Raw genomic sequence first — 16,214 nt, forward strand, 5'->3', positions numbered from 1 at the left:
TTAGAAGTGCATTGATGCATCTCTATGGAGAACACTGTTACACTTTCTTGCTAGTTGCTACACTGCATCAGGCAAATAATATGAATACAGAAAATAAATATATGTGACATAATATAGTGCTATGCAGAAACACAAGTAAATTCTGAATGAGCCACCACAGTAGAGGAAGCTGTATCTTCCCAGTAGCATCATGCTGCATCCAGTGCACGTAATTAGCCCTGCTGCTGCAGTCCGTGTAACAGCCTAAGAAAATGATCTTCATAAGAGTGCTTTGAATGGGTAATTTATTCGTAATGGTCTTTCTGGAAAACAAGCAATAGCTTTTGCAGATTTACGCTCAGGCATTAGCTTCTCTAATTAGCCATCAAACAAATTGTTACGTGTGTGATTTGTTGACCAATGAGAAAACTAAAGAGAATTGAAGAAGTACAGATGGCTTCATTTTTTCTTTTTCTTTTTTATAGTAACTCTCCAGTGGCCAAGCAGAAAGCTAATACAAAAGGTAGCTCTAGCATGCAGGAATCTTGATGCACATTCTCAGTTGTGCCTTGCTGGACAAGGAAACAAGAGTGATGTCTGCCCCATTTGTCTTGAAGAATGTGCTGAAGGAAAATGCTCTGCCTAGATACAGGTCTTCAAAATAGCTGTCTTCTCACTGAAATTCAGTGCTTAAAGTTGCTGGTTTTATTGAATTTTCTATTTCTGAGAATTCTCTATTATTTGACTGGTGAAAGCCTCTCCCACATGTCTGAAAGGTCAAAATAAACAGAACACAAAACATCAAATAATTATTTAATAGCATCTTACAAAGCATTGGAGCTGTATGCTCCATTCATCCCATACATTTGTTTTATCAAAATGAAAAATTACTTCGACTTCCACCCTTTATTTAAATGTGTTAGTCCTCCTCTTTAGACATTACAGTTATTAATGCTCAGGCTGCTGCAACGGTTCTGAATTCTTATCACTCATTCAGCTGATATTACCCAGTCAAAGCTGACATCAGAAATGGTACCTTAATATCAGAGAAAAACATCGTGACTGGAATTATTCATAGATTACACAACATACACTACTTGGAGGACAAAGAATCAGCAGAGCTGTTTTTTAATAAAAATTTATAGCTTGATCAAGTCAATAAAAAATTCTTCATGGCTTCAGTAAATTTTCATTCTAGCCCTACGTAATGAAATTTGGGAGGGAGATCAGCAGTTGTGTCCATAGCCTTCCTTCTCTATTTTGATGTAATTTAACAGCACTGACAAGAAATCTGTAAAAATACAGCAGACATTTCTGGGTGTGCTCCTTACAGAATCAAACAAGAGATAGAGCAGATTATGATATTAAGAAGTAATCTTAGTATTCCTTACTAAAGGAAGGAATAAGCAAAATCACAGTATTCAGCAATAACAAGTAAGTAAATAATAATAATATTTAAATTATATTATCCATGAGCTAATATAAAGCTCAACACTTCCCAAGCATAGCTGATGTCAAAGTGTGGAGAAAGATGCCTTCACTGTTACCAAATTTAAAAAGTGTTGTAAAGATGAAAATTCTTATTAGATACTTTCTATTGATGCGACCAACCATCTACTAATCTTCTTCGTCCCTCAACTTGCCCTTTGCTGCTGACGTGTGTCTGATCAGCCGAGCTTCCCAAGGCTTACCTTAGAATTTACCATGACTGGAAAACTAAAATGATACTGAAATCAGAAACAAGAAAACAAAGTGGAACGCATTACAGCCACAACTTTCTATAAACACACACTGTAAAATCTGTTCTATTTACTGAGTTCTAAAATATAATGAGTTGACATGATTTTTCAACCTGTAATCATATACACATACAAAGCTACAAGAAGCAAGTCCTTGTAGGTACAAAGTGTCAATGATCCTTTTAACATGTGTATAGAAAGATCCTGGATGACTAGGCACGGATGAATACAACTGCCTATGTTCAGGGAAGCTCCCCTGATTCCCAGCAACACAGTTCTATCAGATAGCAGGAGTTCCCAGAGCCTTGTCCAAGTATCTTCTTGGTTGTCTTCTAAGTATTTTGGCAGATACTTGGTAAGGGCTTTATTAGTAGAACATAAAAAAAAAAAAGAACATAGTTTGAATATACAATGAGATGAGATGAGATGACATCAAACCTCATCCCAGAAAGAAGCTGCCATCTATGATGAAATTGCATTAAGACCAGAAACAGCCATAGTTCCCATTGACAGAGTTTTGAATCATTGGGAAGGGAAAAAATGAGGGATTTGACAGTACTTGCAGTGATCTACATATGTCCTTATCATTAAAGAACTTGAATAATGATACCTGAATAAAGAACTGGCTGGATGGCTGCACACAAAGAGTTGTGGTCAATGGCTCGATGTCTGGCTGGAGAACGGTAACGAGTGGTGTCCCTCAGGGATCGGTGTTGGGACCGGTCTTGTTCAACATCTTTGTCGGTGACATGGACAGTGGGATTGAGTGCACCCTCAGCAAGTTTGCCCATGACACCAAGCTGTGTGGTTCAGTTGATATGCTGGAGGGAAGGGATGCCATCCAGAGGGACCTTGACACGCTTGTGAGTTGGGCTGATGCCAACCTTATGAAGTTTAACCATGCCAAGTGCAAGGTCCTACACCTGGGTCGGAGCAATCCCAGGCACAGCTACAGGTTGGGCAGAGAAGAGATCCAGAGCAGCTCTGCAGAGAAGGACTTAGGGGTGTTGGTCCATGAGAAAACGAACACGAGCCGGCTTCAGTGTGCGCTCGCAGCCCAGAAAGCCAACCGTATCCTGGGCTGCATCAAAAGGAGCATGACCAGCAGGTCGAAGGAGGTGATCCTGCCCCTCTACTCTGCTCTCGGGAGACCTCACTTGGAGTATTGTGTGCAGTTCTGGTGTCCTCAACATAAAAAGGACATGGAACTGTTGGAACAAGTCCAGAGGAGGGCCATGAGGATGATCAGGGGACTGGAGCACCTCCCGTATGAAGAGAGTCTGAGAAAGTTGGGGTTGTTCAGCCTAGAGAAGAGAAGGCTGCAAGAAGATCTCATAGCAGCCTCCGAGTATCTGAAGGGGGCCTACAAGGATGCTGGGGAGGGACTATTCATCAGGGACTGTAGTGATAGGACAAGGGGTAACGGGTTCAAACTTAAACAGGGGATGTTTAGATTGGATATAAGGAAGAAATTCTTTACTGTGAGGGTAGTGAGGCACTGGAATGGGTTGCCCAGGGAGGTTGTGAATGCTCCATCCTTGGCAGTGTTCAAGGCTGGGTTGGACAGAGCCTTGGGTGACATGGTTTAGTGTGAGGTGTCCCTGTCCCTGGCAGGGTGGCTGGAACTAGATGATCTTAAGGTCTTTTCCAACCCTAACTATTCTATGATTCTACAATGACTGCACACAATATTCTACTTGTGACGTGCATGATTAATTCTTTGCTTGCCAGTCTAGGCAGCAACAAGCAGCAGTGGTGATCAGGCACCTTCAGCCATTTCAAAGCTTTATGGAAGGTGTGGTTTTACATGGCATCTTCTGTTTTTCATGACAGCACTTTTTGGAGAATAGAACCAGGAAGAAGGTGGCTGATGACATCCTAAGCCCAGTGTCAGTTTTGTCAGCTTTCAGAATATGGGAGGAAACACCTGAGTGATCTGAGTTTGTTGGAACAGAAGCATTTTGAGGGCTCTCATTTGCTAAATAACATTAGAATAAACCAGGATAATAAGTGACAAGGATATTGATGAAAGATGCCGACACTACTCCTTTTTAAAGACATCAAATCCTAATTAAAAATATTCTGTGATCCTGTTCTGCTTCTATGTGGTTGGTGTATTAGTTTTATTTTGAAATGTCTCATCAGCTGTTACTTGATTGCACAATGGATCAAGTTATAACTAGAATTTGTTTTTTTTTTTTTAATAATTGAAGCTTACAGGTTAACAAACCAGTAATTGTAATATTTGATATTAACATAATATCATGCAATATCAGCTTTTCAACTCCCTAATGAGGCTGTGACTAGTTAGGCTGTTTTCACAGCTTACAATTGTTGAAAGTTAATTGTGACAACTGTGAAAACCTGTTTATCAAACATGTAAGAATACTGACATTCTGATTACTTATTTAATAACTCAATGATAATAATTATTATTATTATCATATTAATAGGAATCCTAGGCTTTCAGTTGCGTATTGGAAGTTTGATTATACAGGACCTTTTCAGATATCTTCCCTGTTTTGGTTTTGTTTTCTTTTTTATTACTTTTGTGATAGAGTCATGGAATAATATACTAATAAAATAAATGAAGTGTTTGCTACATAAATGTATTCATCTTGTTTAATTTGAAACAATAAAGAGAATGAAAAATGGTAGGAGAGGTAGGACTCTGGAACACCCCTTTTATAAAAGATAAAGATGACACCCACTTTATGAAAGATGTTTTTATTTAAAGAAGGAGTATTGCTCATTAATATATTTAGGAAAGGAGACTGACATACACATTGCCTAAGCAGGGTGTCTGACAATGACACACCTGTGTAGGCTACTATTAGAAGATTATATGAACACAGTCAAGACAGATAAGCTCATAGACTGCATGCATCTTTGTTTTATTTACGTGCCTTTTCTCCCCCATATGTTGTCACTGATAAACAGAACATTGACGAGTCAGTCATCTTAAAACCACTTGCTGACTACTCACTTATGCTTCCTAGCAGGAAGAACTGCTAAGGAAGAGCTGCAGCCACACCTGTTAACCACACACAGCTGGTTCCCAAAGCCAGGAGTCCTGGGCATGGCCTCCATGAGGGAGACCTTGCAGGGAATGGGACACAAAGCCAACAGGAGTACAATTCATCATGGCCACAGAAAAATGGTATTTATTTTGCAGACTCATTCTGTGGAATTATTAATATGAATATAACTGATCAATGGAAAAGATAACATAAACCTAGTGAATATTAATGATACCCATCCAACCACTATGTCCAGCCTCTGTTGCGAGATGGAATCACAATTTCATTACTGTAATGTCAGGAGAAATATATAATTAACTTTTTCTACAAGGCATTTTCAGTGTATGAAAAAAACATAAAATCAGTATGATAAAAATGGATTCAAAACATTAATCATGTCAGTATCATTTCCACACTTTGCTATAAGAAACTGTGAAAAATTAAATGTGCTATTTATAAATTGCATATACACTCAATATGTTATTTCAAAGCATAAGCAGATTGTAGATATAAACACTATGAGTTGTGAACACCTTATGTGAGGCTAACTGGGATTTTATTTTACAGAAAATTGAAGTAAAAATGAAAAATGAGCCCCTTTAACAATGAATTACAACTACAGTCCTAGTGGGGAGATGCACTTTTTTTACCTAATTATGTATAAATACACATTTATTGAAAAATGTAAGAGTAGTCATGAGGGGTTAAGAAAGGTGACATAGAATATGCAAATACTGTAAAGAAAAATCTTTTCATATAGCAATACCACCAAACATAATCACTTTTTTGGATTGTGTATGAAAAAAATATGTAAATAAAATAATACATAACAATGAGAGACTCAGACTACCGATTTTCCTACTGCCCCTGGAGCCTCAATTTTACTTTCTGGTTATTTAGTTGCTGCACAGACTATCACGCTAATCCTCCTTCAAAAATTGTGTTTGATGAGGATATTGCCTGTAACAGAGCAATACTGAAAGACCAAAACTGAAACACTAGTGAAGAAGGTTTTCCCAGAATCTGTTAATTTCCTGTAGGTTTTACAACATCTAAATTTTGTTGGTTTAAGCATGTAATCCTTTAAGAGATCTCTTTGTCCTGGCAAGGTATGAAATGAGCCCATCTGTGAACTTCAGATGGTCCTAGCACAAACAGCACTTTTAACCTGGCAGTAGTACTTTCCCCTTCTTTGAAACAACTGATGCATTTCCCTGAACTGATATAAATCAAGCCTCAGGTCACCAGTGGTGGCAGCTTGCAAACTCCTGAGAACTGCTGAGTTCCTGACCAAATCCCTTGAACACTGCACAGTTTGGGTGGCAGTTCTGCAGCTCATTTCTTCTCCTTAGCCTTCTCTCCTGTTTTGTATGTGCAGCTGATGCCTTAGTTGAAATTTTGTTTAAACTGCAGAAAGATACATAGGGTGTCTTACAGGAATCACAGAGAATCTCAGCAGGAGGGCACAGACATTCTTACTGAGAAAGAATTATTTCATCCTTCTTTCTACAACTTTACCTGCCTAACTGAAGATGCCTGTTATACTGCACACTCATTGATGTAGGAGCTTTGGTTTGCGTTTATATAGCTCGTACTATATAAGTGGGTCTTGGTCCAGCACTGGGTGTGTTATTTTCTACCAGAACACAAACACCAACGCAATTAATGATATAGCAGAATGTTGTAATTGGAAAAGCTAATGCAGCTTCTTTAGTCCAATCGACAACATACCTGAAATAGCAAACTAAATGGACTCCATCATGTTGTTTGCTTTACGCTGGAGTACTGATAAATCGTTCTGGTATCATCCTGGGAGATAAATTCAATCCACTGGTATACAGAGTGAGTCACAACTTTAATAAAAGCAAGTAAACTCCATTTCTGATAAAGACTGAAGGTGAAATTATCTTCACAAATGAAATTTAAATAATTCAGAGAACAGTATGAATTACAGGCTTCCAATTCAAGATGCTGTATGCTGCACCAGCATGCCTGTTACTTATACATAAAATGTGATGCAGAAAAAAAGAAGGAAAAGGTGGTAAAGCTCCACTCAGCGCCGAATTTTAATGTCTTGACTGCGTATTACATGTCAACCACTGAGAAATCTTCCTTTTTCAAGCAGTAAACCAGTAACATACTGATGCCTCCTGACATGAAGGCTGGGATTATCTTTGCCTTTCAGGATCAATTCTTATGATTTTAATGCAAGCTGAAGTAGGCAAGGTACCGAGTAAATTCATGACTGGTTCTATTGGATAGAATTTGCTCTTCTGAAGCTGCAGAGGCGACTGTGTGAGGAGGAAGCTGCTCTGCAGCACCTGCTCCAGACGGCAGCCAGGTTCCCCCCCATGACGCCCCCCTGCCACCTTCTTCTGCCACAAAACCACCTCCTCACACTCAACCCCCTGAACTGTACACTTGTACTACATCACGCCATTTTCAGGTCCTGTGGCTCACACACGGACAGAGCCGAATGGGCTGTTTCACTGAGCCCTGACAAACATCACGCTGGCTCAGTGCCTTGGGACAGGGAGGCCTCACAGACACCGTACTGGAGCACGGCACTGGTGGACCGTGCCCCTTATGGCTGCTGAGCAAGGCCGCCTCTGTCAAGGATCTGTCACGCTCGGGCCCTGCCCAGCCTGCCTTCCCCAACGCGCCCTGAGTACTACAGCACCCATCAGGCACCGCGCGGGATGCCCTCTACCCAGCGGCCCGCGCGGCCCGGCGCTGTCGTGGCGCTCGCCGGGTGAATGAGCCGGGCGGCCGAGCCGGAGGAGGGTCGCGGCTGCTCGGTTGAGCCTCGCTTATCTCAGGCGAGGGCGCGGGATTCGCGTCTGTCCTCTTGCTTCCTTCTGATCCTCCTCCTTCGGCAGCTCGGGCCGCAGCCATGAGGCGCGCAGGGCTGGGTAAGAGCGGCAGCTCCCGCGGCGGGGCCTGCAGCCGCTCGCCGGGCCGGGGCGCACCGCGACCCCTGCCCGGGTTGACGGGGCAGCGACTGCCTGGCGCACCCTCGCCTACTGCTGTAGGGGTAAACGGAGAGGCGGTGAAAAGCTTGCCGGGTGGGCCGCTCCCAGGAGAGCTGAGGCCGGCAGGGCCTGACCCGTCCCCCGGTAGGGTTCTCGGGGGGTGTATGTGAGGGGTTTGTGTGAAGGCCGTATATGTGTCTCTGAGTGACAGGGTTTGTGCTGATGGCTGTAGGCTTGCAGCAGAGCTTGAGAGCTTTGGGTTGGAAAAGCAGCCACCCCTGCTTCTCTTCTTTCTAGCTCAGCTGGATTCATGGAGCAGCGCTGGGATGTTTAGTTGTTTTCATGGATGGTTCAAGTGCAGTGTTTGAGCCGTGTCTCCATGGATGGTCAGATTTGTCACCCTTCAGTCATGACCTTTCCGAGTTCTGAGTCGGTTTTATTTTAGTACTCATGTATGTTTTCCTGCTGTGTTTGGGGGAAAACTGTCCAGCTGTTTCCAGTTTGTTATAGTCTAGTGTAAATGCAGAAATCTGCAGAGTTCCTGCTGAGTGTTTTGATAGGTGTAGGCCTTGTTTTGCAACCAGTGGTCATGTTGATGACTATAAAGAAACTTTGAACTCCCATGTAGGTGCTGTGACCTCACTGTAAAGCTTAGGTAGTGTTTATGCCTCAGAAGTTTATGACTGAGTTCTGGTCCTTTTCCTAGAAAGTGAGCATTTTGGGGGGTTTGTGTGTGTGCTAAATGCCATATGGCTAAACCAGGTGTGTGTGTTAATACCACCCTCAGTTTACTTCTACACCTTCAATTTGTGTTGTGTAATAGCATTTTCCCCAGTTAAAGCAAGTCTTGGGGATACTTCCTACTAGATCGAGAGGCATTGTGATGTTTATCATAAAAAGGTAGGCATTTGGTAATGCTTAGGTTTTCAGTGCTCTTCTTTGTCAGACTAACAGCTCTCCCTTGGGTGTGAACTGAAGGGGATTGGACTGAAGGCCACCCAGCTCAGTATGCTGTTTCTGAAAAAGTGATAGGTGTTTATGGAAGGAGCTAAGGGGAAAGAGCATGCCTTATTTTAGCATGTCTCTGGCAAACAATACCTTGAGGGACATCCTGAAACTACTTCTTAAAAGATCTGCTGGAAGGTCTAGCAGGAGACTTAAATATCTCTTATCAGCTGAAGTAAAATTTGATGCTTTGCCTTGACATTTCAACTGTCAGTCCACAATTACTTCAGTAGGCTGGAAATAGAAGGTGAGCACCAGTAATTCTGCTGTTGTCACCATCGACCTGGTACCTCTTTTTTTAGCCTGCAATTATGTTATGGTCATGGCCATACTGTCTGTAAATGAGCAGTGTTGCAAGATAGCCTGTAGAATGGCCATGCTGAAGTTCCTGTCCTTCCTGTAAACAGCTGTAGCCAGGCTTCTTTGTTGCATTTGGTGTTGTATATTCAGAAGTAGCTGTGCGTGTTTAAAAGCTCAGGGGCAGTTGCTCATATCTGCTGTCACAGTCTATGTAAGAATCATAGTTAAGGTATTTTGGCCTGAAGCTACATGGTATATTAACTTACAAACATACTTAAAATTGTATCTTACTTCATAGGAAGTACTGTAGTTGCATATGTAAAAGAAGACACAGAGAGAACAATCCTGAAAACCTTGACTTTCACTGCAGTGAGATGGAAACACACATTTCACCCAGTCTTGTTGAGAATTTGTCTTTAGCTGAACTTACAGAATAACATACAAACAACATGAGTGCAAACTAAAAAATTGTCATTACTTTGATTTAAAGAATGGGTTAATACAGAATGGTATCTATTGTCAAAGTAGCATCTTAATTTTCTCTTTTAAAATTTTAGTATTATGTATGGCAAGCACAGTGAAACTGTTTGAGATGAAGCTTTATCTGTGAATGTGGTTGGTGTCTTTCTTCTCCCATTTTCCTCAAGAATCCCCCAAAGATACCCAAACACAATTTTTTTTCAAACACATTGATGGGGAATTGACCAAAGGCATTCAGGCAATTCTACTGTGGCATTCTGAATAGCCATATAAGTATTGGTTAATGTTGTAACTGGATTGTTAGTTGAATTAATCTAATAGGATCTTGTTCATAAAGCTTGTAATGGTTCTCCTCTGTTTGCCCATGTGTCTTCCTATTTCTTCTCTGGTTTCAGATCTTAGATTTTTGTCTAGACTGGATACAGCTTTAATTGCCCTGTGTCCAGCTGCTGTCCTTAGGAGACCTTTATCAGTGTTTGGAGGAAGCCAATATGTGGAGCTGAGGAGCTTTCATTCCCTTCTGTCCCAAGTACTCTGCCAAGTCAGTTGTCTGGATAACAGTCCTGAAGCTCTGTCACCCAAAAAACAATGGCAGGAGTGGGAACAGAACTGCAGAATGGTGACAGAAATGGCAGTGTTCTGCTTAGTGGCCTGGCTTCTGTCTGAGGTGTTGTTTGTAGAGAAACACATGTAAGGATCAGAGTATGCTCTCTCCTTTAAAAGCATGTGATGTTTCCTATATATGTGATCAAGTGGTATTTGTCATTATTAGAGATCTCAACTTTCCTATTTTCAGTTAGGTTTACTGCACTGTGTAGTGGCCTCAATGCTTCCTGTACATCTCCATGTAATGCTTAGGTTGATTTCCATGGAAGTCATCTGAAAACACTATCTGGGGAAAAATTTGATAGTGTTAAATCACATCCATTCCTCAGGTTTCCTTCTTTGATTGGCATATTGAAAAATAACTTACACATTTGGAAAAAGGTTAATTCTCTGTGTCAGGAACGTGTAGCGCCTCTTCCCTTTTGCCAAGGGTGACATTAAGGAAATGCATTTTTAAATGGGAAGAGTGCTTTCCCACATGTAAAGAGCACTCCAGTGGTGTTTTTTGTCTGTAACTACTGGCTATTGTATGTTTATAGGTGATGGTGCACCAGGTGGTAACTATGGCTATACCAATAGCGGATACAGTGTTTATGAAGAAGAAAATGAAAGGTTAACAGAAAGTCTGCGTACAAAAGTCAGTGCTATTAAATCAGTAAGTATTTAATTCTAGTGGTATCATCACATGTATTAAATTAAATTCTGTGGGTTAGTTTAAAAACATAAATTTAATGATGTGGTGGGTTGTCCCTGGCTGGACACCAGGCACCCACCACAGCCTCTCTGTCACTCCCCTCCTCAGCTGGACAGGGGAGAGAAAATACAACAAAAGGCTCATGGGTCGAGGTAAGGGCAGGGAGAAATCACTCACCAATTACCATCGGGGGCAAAACAGGCTTGACTTGGGGAAATAAATTTAATTTATTGTCATTTAAATCAGAGTTGGGTGATGAGAAATAAAATCAAACCTGGAAACACCTTCCCCACACATCTCCTTTCCCGGGCTTCACTCCTGATTTTCTCTACCTTCTCCCTGCCCAGCAGTGCAGGGGGATGGGAATGGGGGCTGTGATCAGTTCATCATGTGATGTTTCTGCTGCTCCTTCCTCCTCAGAGGAGGACTCCTCACACTCTTACCCACTTCAGTGTGGGGTTCCTTCCACAGCAGACAGTTTTCCACAGACTACTCCAATGTGATTCCTTCCCACAGGCTGCAGTTCTTCATGAACTGCTCCAGCATGGGTCCCTTCCATGGGTTCAGTCCTTCAGGCACAGACTGCTCCAGCGTGGGTCTCTTCCGTGGGTGCAGTCCTTCAGGAACAGACTGCTCCAGCGTGGGTCCCCTTCAGGGTCGCAGCTCCTGCCAGCAAATCTGCTCCAGCATGGGCTCCTCTCCCCACAGGGCCACAGGTCCTGCCAGGAGCCTGCTCCAGCATGGGCTTCCCATGGGGTCACAGGAGGGTATGTCCCTGCTCCAGCATGGGGTCCTCCACAGGCTGCAGGTGGAGATCTGTTCCACTGTTAACTTCCATGGACTGTAGGGGAATCTCTGCTCTGGTGCCTGAAGCATCTCCTCCCCCTCCTTCTTCCCTGACCTGAGTGTCTACAGAGCTGTTTTTCTAACATATTGTCACTCCTTCAGCTGCTGCTTCACAGCAGTTATTTTTCCCCCTTCTGAAATACATTATCTCAGAGGCGCTACCACTGTCACTGATGGGCTCAGTTTTGGCCAGCAGTGTGTCCTGCGGCCGGCTGGCATTGGCTCTACTGGACACAGGGGAAGCTTCTATCAGCTTCTTACAGAAGCCACCCCTGTAGCCTCCTTGCTATCAAAACCTTGGGTTTAGAATAATAATCTAGAATAAGTTAAGGGGGTAACAAGAAATCTGTGACCTTTGTTATAGAATTTCACTTCTTGTCTCCTTCTCTGGTATGTTACATTTCAAAATCAGTGTATTTTGACAGCGCAGTTGATAGCGCCCCATGGCGCAGCATGTGTGCTCTTTCTGCAGTTGCATCTTTTAGCACAACATAATAATCTTGGCATATGGAATAGTCTTCAAATCATTTTCCTAGAAGCCTGATGTAGATCAGTTTCACTCTTGATTTTAGATTGCAGTGAAATGCAGCAGTAAAAAATAACGAGATCTAGGTTGTGTCACAAAAAGCATACGGGTTTTGACTAAATCAAAGCATAGGGGCCTGGAGCACATTTCCCTCCCTTCTAGGGGCTGAGCTAGTTGTTCAAGGCCAGAATGCTGATAAGCACTGCTATGGGGGAAGAGCTGCTAAGAAGCCTTTGTGGGTTCTGTTTCATTTGGGAGCTGCTTTTAAGCCAAGACTCTCTTGGGTGGCCCCTGCTTTTGTTGTGTTGCAAATTGTCTTGCAGCTCTGTGTGTGTCTAGTCTGACTCTGATTCCAACCCTGACAGAACTTGATTTTCTGGCTTCACCTTGGACCCATCTACTAGCTGTGGATGTGCTGTGTGATCTATCACCAGGCTGTTGCTGACCCTGGGTATTATCTGTGCACTGACTCACTTGCTGCTCACCTCCTTGTCCTGCTGTGCCCTTGCTGTTTCAAGACACAAAGCAGAGAAGGAACAGACAAGTTCACAAAAGAAAATCCCATTTATAGCATAGCAGCAACCTGTCAAGAGAGATGTATTAGCAGCTTACTGGAGCCAACTCCAGCAACATTGATTCAGAGAGTGTTCACGGTCCTCAGTGCCATGTGCCAGTAGTTTTGACAGTTGTTCCAGGAAATGGGTAATTGCTGCTTAGACTTGACTATATCTTGAATATTTGAAAGTCCATGCAATAATTCTTAAGAAGGAATTCTCTGGAAAAGGGGAGGAAGACCATTGAGTACCTTCTTTAGGTCTTTAGACTTTTCTGGTCAGACAACAAATATTTACTTTCCTAAAGGTTATTGACAGAGCACTTTCCCTGTTATTTTGATTTTTGAAAATACCAGGTACTGTTTTCACATTTTACCCGGGGAAATACTAGTTGTGTCATGTATTTTCGACTGGTTTTGCTAATTTATGTGTAACTGATTACTCATATCTAATACTTTTCAAAAATTTTTTTTTAATAGCTTTCAATTGAAATTGGAACAGAAGTTAAAAACCAAAATAAAATGTTATCAGAAATGGTAAGTCACTAACTTTCTTTAATTATGGGGCAGGATTAAGAAGTTAATAATGTAAAGAATTCCTTCATGTAGTATGAACATTTGTATTAAAAGTTTGACAACTTATTGTTGACTGTAAAATGTGACTAATACAGCACCAATATTTCTGTTCCAAAAGGTAATGCATTGCTTCCAAGGCACAACCAAGATCTTCATATTTCAGATATGACTTCGTTTACAATTAGCAAATAGTATTACTAAAAAGGCAATTCTGTTCTTAAATACAATTAAATATAGAAGAGGGAAGCAAAAAATAAGGACTCAGAAATGCCTATTTTGCTTACACTTGCTTCAGCTTGGGGAAAAGTATCTCTGGATAAATGGCTGAAAGGTTTTTTTAGAAACTGCCCCTAAAACAATTTTAGCTTTGTCAAATTTGAAAAAATAAACCCAGGAGAAACTACAGTTAGCAAGCTTTAGGGGGAATCTTTTCTTCTGAGTAACGTATTTTGTTGTTTGCTTGTTTGTTTTGTTTTAATGGATAGGATAATGACTTTGACTCTGCGGGTGGACTTCTGGGTGCAACTATGGGCAGACTGAGAACACTCTCCAGAGGAAGCCAGACAAAACTATTATGCTACATGATGCTCTTCTCATTGTTTGTCTTTTTTGTAATATACTGGATTATTAAACTGAGGTGATGTGATGCATGTTACCTCTAGTTTAAATGGTGTAATTTCAACTATAAAGTAGTCTTAATTAATGAAGACATTGATCTAAAGTGGCATATTCTGTTGATAAAACACAGTGAGATTGTTGGAAATTGCATTAACAATTAATGCTATGTTATATATATATTATTCTTAATGTATCAGAATTTTTCCCATCATCCCCTGTTTTGGGGGGATTATTTGTAAATATACAGAAACTGCTAGCATAGTAAGTTGCTTTTTTAGGGGAAAAGAGTTTTTAGAATTGATTTTTAAAATACAGAAAACAGCAGTTGTTCAGATATGAAGTAACTGCAGAATTACAACGCTTTCTCTTTCTTTCTGCTTTTCATTCTTGGCCATGCTCTAAATTAGAGCTCCAGTTTCAGGCATGTAGTAATTTCTAGGTTGCAAAAGCATGAAGAATAGTTGGATCTTTCTAAATTGGTTTTATCTGTGGATTTTTGAACGGCTGGCCTGAAGCTAACAAGTGTCATTGTGGGAACCCAAAAAAATTTTTGTGGATAAGTCTGATAGTATATGTATTTAAGTAGCTTAAACTGTGTGTTTGGGGAAGAAGTTACTTAAAACTGTTGTTTTGGTTTGTTTTTTTTTATTTCAATGTGACAAATTATGCTTATACATCTGCTCTTTTAGGCAAATGCCTTAGATCATTGGGATCAACCAGTATGGACACAGTACAAGTGTTTTCTTTATATTTAAAGTATCTAAACCTTAATGATTCCATTGAATCATTACAACTTTTACCATTAGTGTGTTTACATTTGAATCTGTGATGATCCCTAACTCTACACTGCACAATGTCTGAAACAAAGTCAGATATTTTGAATTTTATATTAAAGTATATTATGATGCACCTGTTGGAGGTGCTGTCATATTAAGGTATTTTATTTTGAAGACTTAGCTTGGCTCACCTAATAGTTTCTTATAGTTGGAACTATTACATTGCTGAGTTCAACATTAAAGAATAAGTTTCCAACATAACTGAAATTGTATCTACAGTTTTTGAAAAACTTTTCTAGAAATACCGTAGAATGTGTTGCCATTAGTAACTAATTATGAACTAACAAATAAAGTGTCCTGTAGTATTCCAGCCAGTGTTGTTTATATACATTCTTTTCTACTGTAGAATACCGGTGTAATTTTTGGAAATGATGCTGCATTTAAGGGGCTATCCTGTGTGGGGTGCAGTATTAAGAGTAAGAAATGAGGGTGTATGCTACATCTCTTTCATGTTAGATTTCATACATAATGGAAGTATGCCATGTAAGTCACTAATATGAACACACAGAATGTGTAAAAGTAATTTGCAAAACTGAGTATTTCTAGCTGATTTAATCTCTGACTGTTAGAAGGTTTACAGTACTTCTACAAGTAACAGAACATTTAAGTATTAACACTAGGGTAATGCATTGTCTGTATATGAGAATTGTAGGCTTGCTAAACAAGTATGGCATTCCCAAGGCTAGTCAATAGATATAGTCTGCCGTCCAAAATTGATGCACTTGTCTAATTTTAATGAGACAGTGGAGTGCAAGGTACCTAACAACTGAGATGATAATTACTGACATGTTTGACAACCACACTCCCCTGATAGTTGTCATCTTCTAGAAATACATTTCTGGCTCTTAAACACGATATCTGAACAATTTCTAGACTTCTTTTTCAGCAATCAGTCTGCCATCCTAATAAATGGAAGACGATTTTAACTACCTAATTCACAGTAGAAAAATGGTGGATGCAGCCGGTTACACAGCTGATGCACTTCCTGTCTTTGTTCTAGAGAATATGCCAGCGTGTCCCTTAAGTTCTGATAGAACACACGTTGCTAAAATGTTTCACCAGTCCTTCAGATCAACAGGATCTGAAAAAAAACCAACAGGATTTCAGTTTTAAATGTCAAACTAGATTAAAAGGTAATTCATTCAGAACAGGAACTATGCTGTTGTCCCTCTCTGCCTCCCAATTCTTCCGTGGTGCAGAGGAGTGAGGGGAAATGAATTGCTGGTAGAACCTGCCTTTCTCTGTTCCTTCACTTAAGGAGGGTTATCAGTTTGCTGTCTAGATAGGGTGGGAAAAGGGAGAAAGCTTAAGCACAAGGAATACATGAAGCCTGCAAGCAACCCTCTGCATGTTCATTAAAAAACAAGGGCTTTTTTAAAGTACTGAAACAGTACTTTAGGTTCTTTTTAACAGGAGCATTCTGAACTGAAATGTAAACTAAAAGTCAAAACGTGGCAGGTTTCT

At 40.8% G+C, this 16,214-nt stretch overlaps 1 protein-coding gene across 1 annotated transcript; it reads left to right on the forward strand.

Annotated features, from left to right (window-relative positions):
• Positions 1-7,490: 7,490 nt before the first annotated feature.
• On the forward strand, positions 7,491-14,781 carry BET1 (Bet1 golgi vesicular membrane trafficking protein). The gene is made up of 4 exons (XM_080611531.1): positions 7,491-7,650; positions 10,641-10,756; positions 13,201-13,257; positions 13,782-14,781. The coding sequence occupies exons 1-4, from the start codon at positions 7,632-7,634 to the stop codon at positions 13,935-13,937; spliced, it is 348 nt and encodes a 115-aa protein (XP_080467657.1). The 5' UTR covers positions 7,491-7,631; the 3' UTR covers positions 13,938-14,781.
• The last annotated feature ends 1,433 nt before the right edge of the window (positions 14,782-16,214 follow it).

The sequence above is a fragment of the Psittacula echo genome, assembly GCF_963264785.1.
Source record: "Psittacula echo genome assembly, chromosome: 2".
Lineage (NCBI taxonomy): Eukaryota > Metazoa > Chordata > Aves > Psittaciformes > Psittacidae > Psittacula > Psittacula echo.

Excerpts from the sequence above, each read along its gene's own strand:
- BET1 (XM_080611531.1), top strand. Across the intron at positions 10,757-13,200 it reads AAGTCAGTGCTATTAAATCA|CTTTCAATTGAAATTGGAAC; the intron begins GTAAGTATTTAA and ends TTTTTTTAATAG. Across the intron at positions 13,258-13,781 it reads ATAAAATGTTATCAGAAATG|GATAATGACTTTGACTCTGC; the intron begins GTAAGTCACTAA and ends TTTAATGGATAG.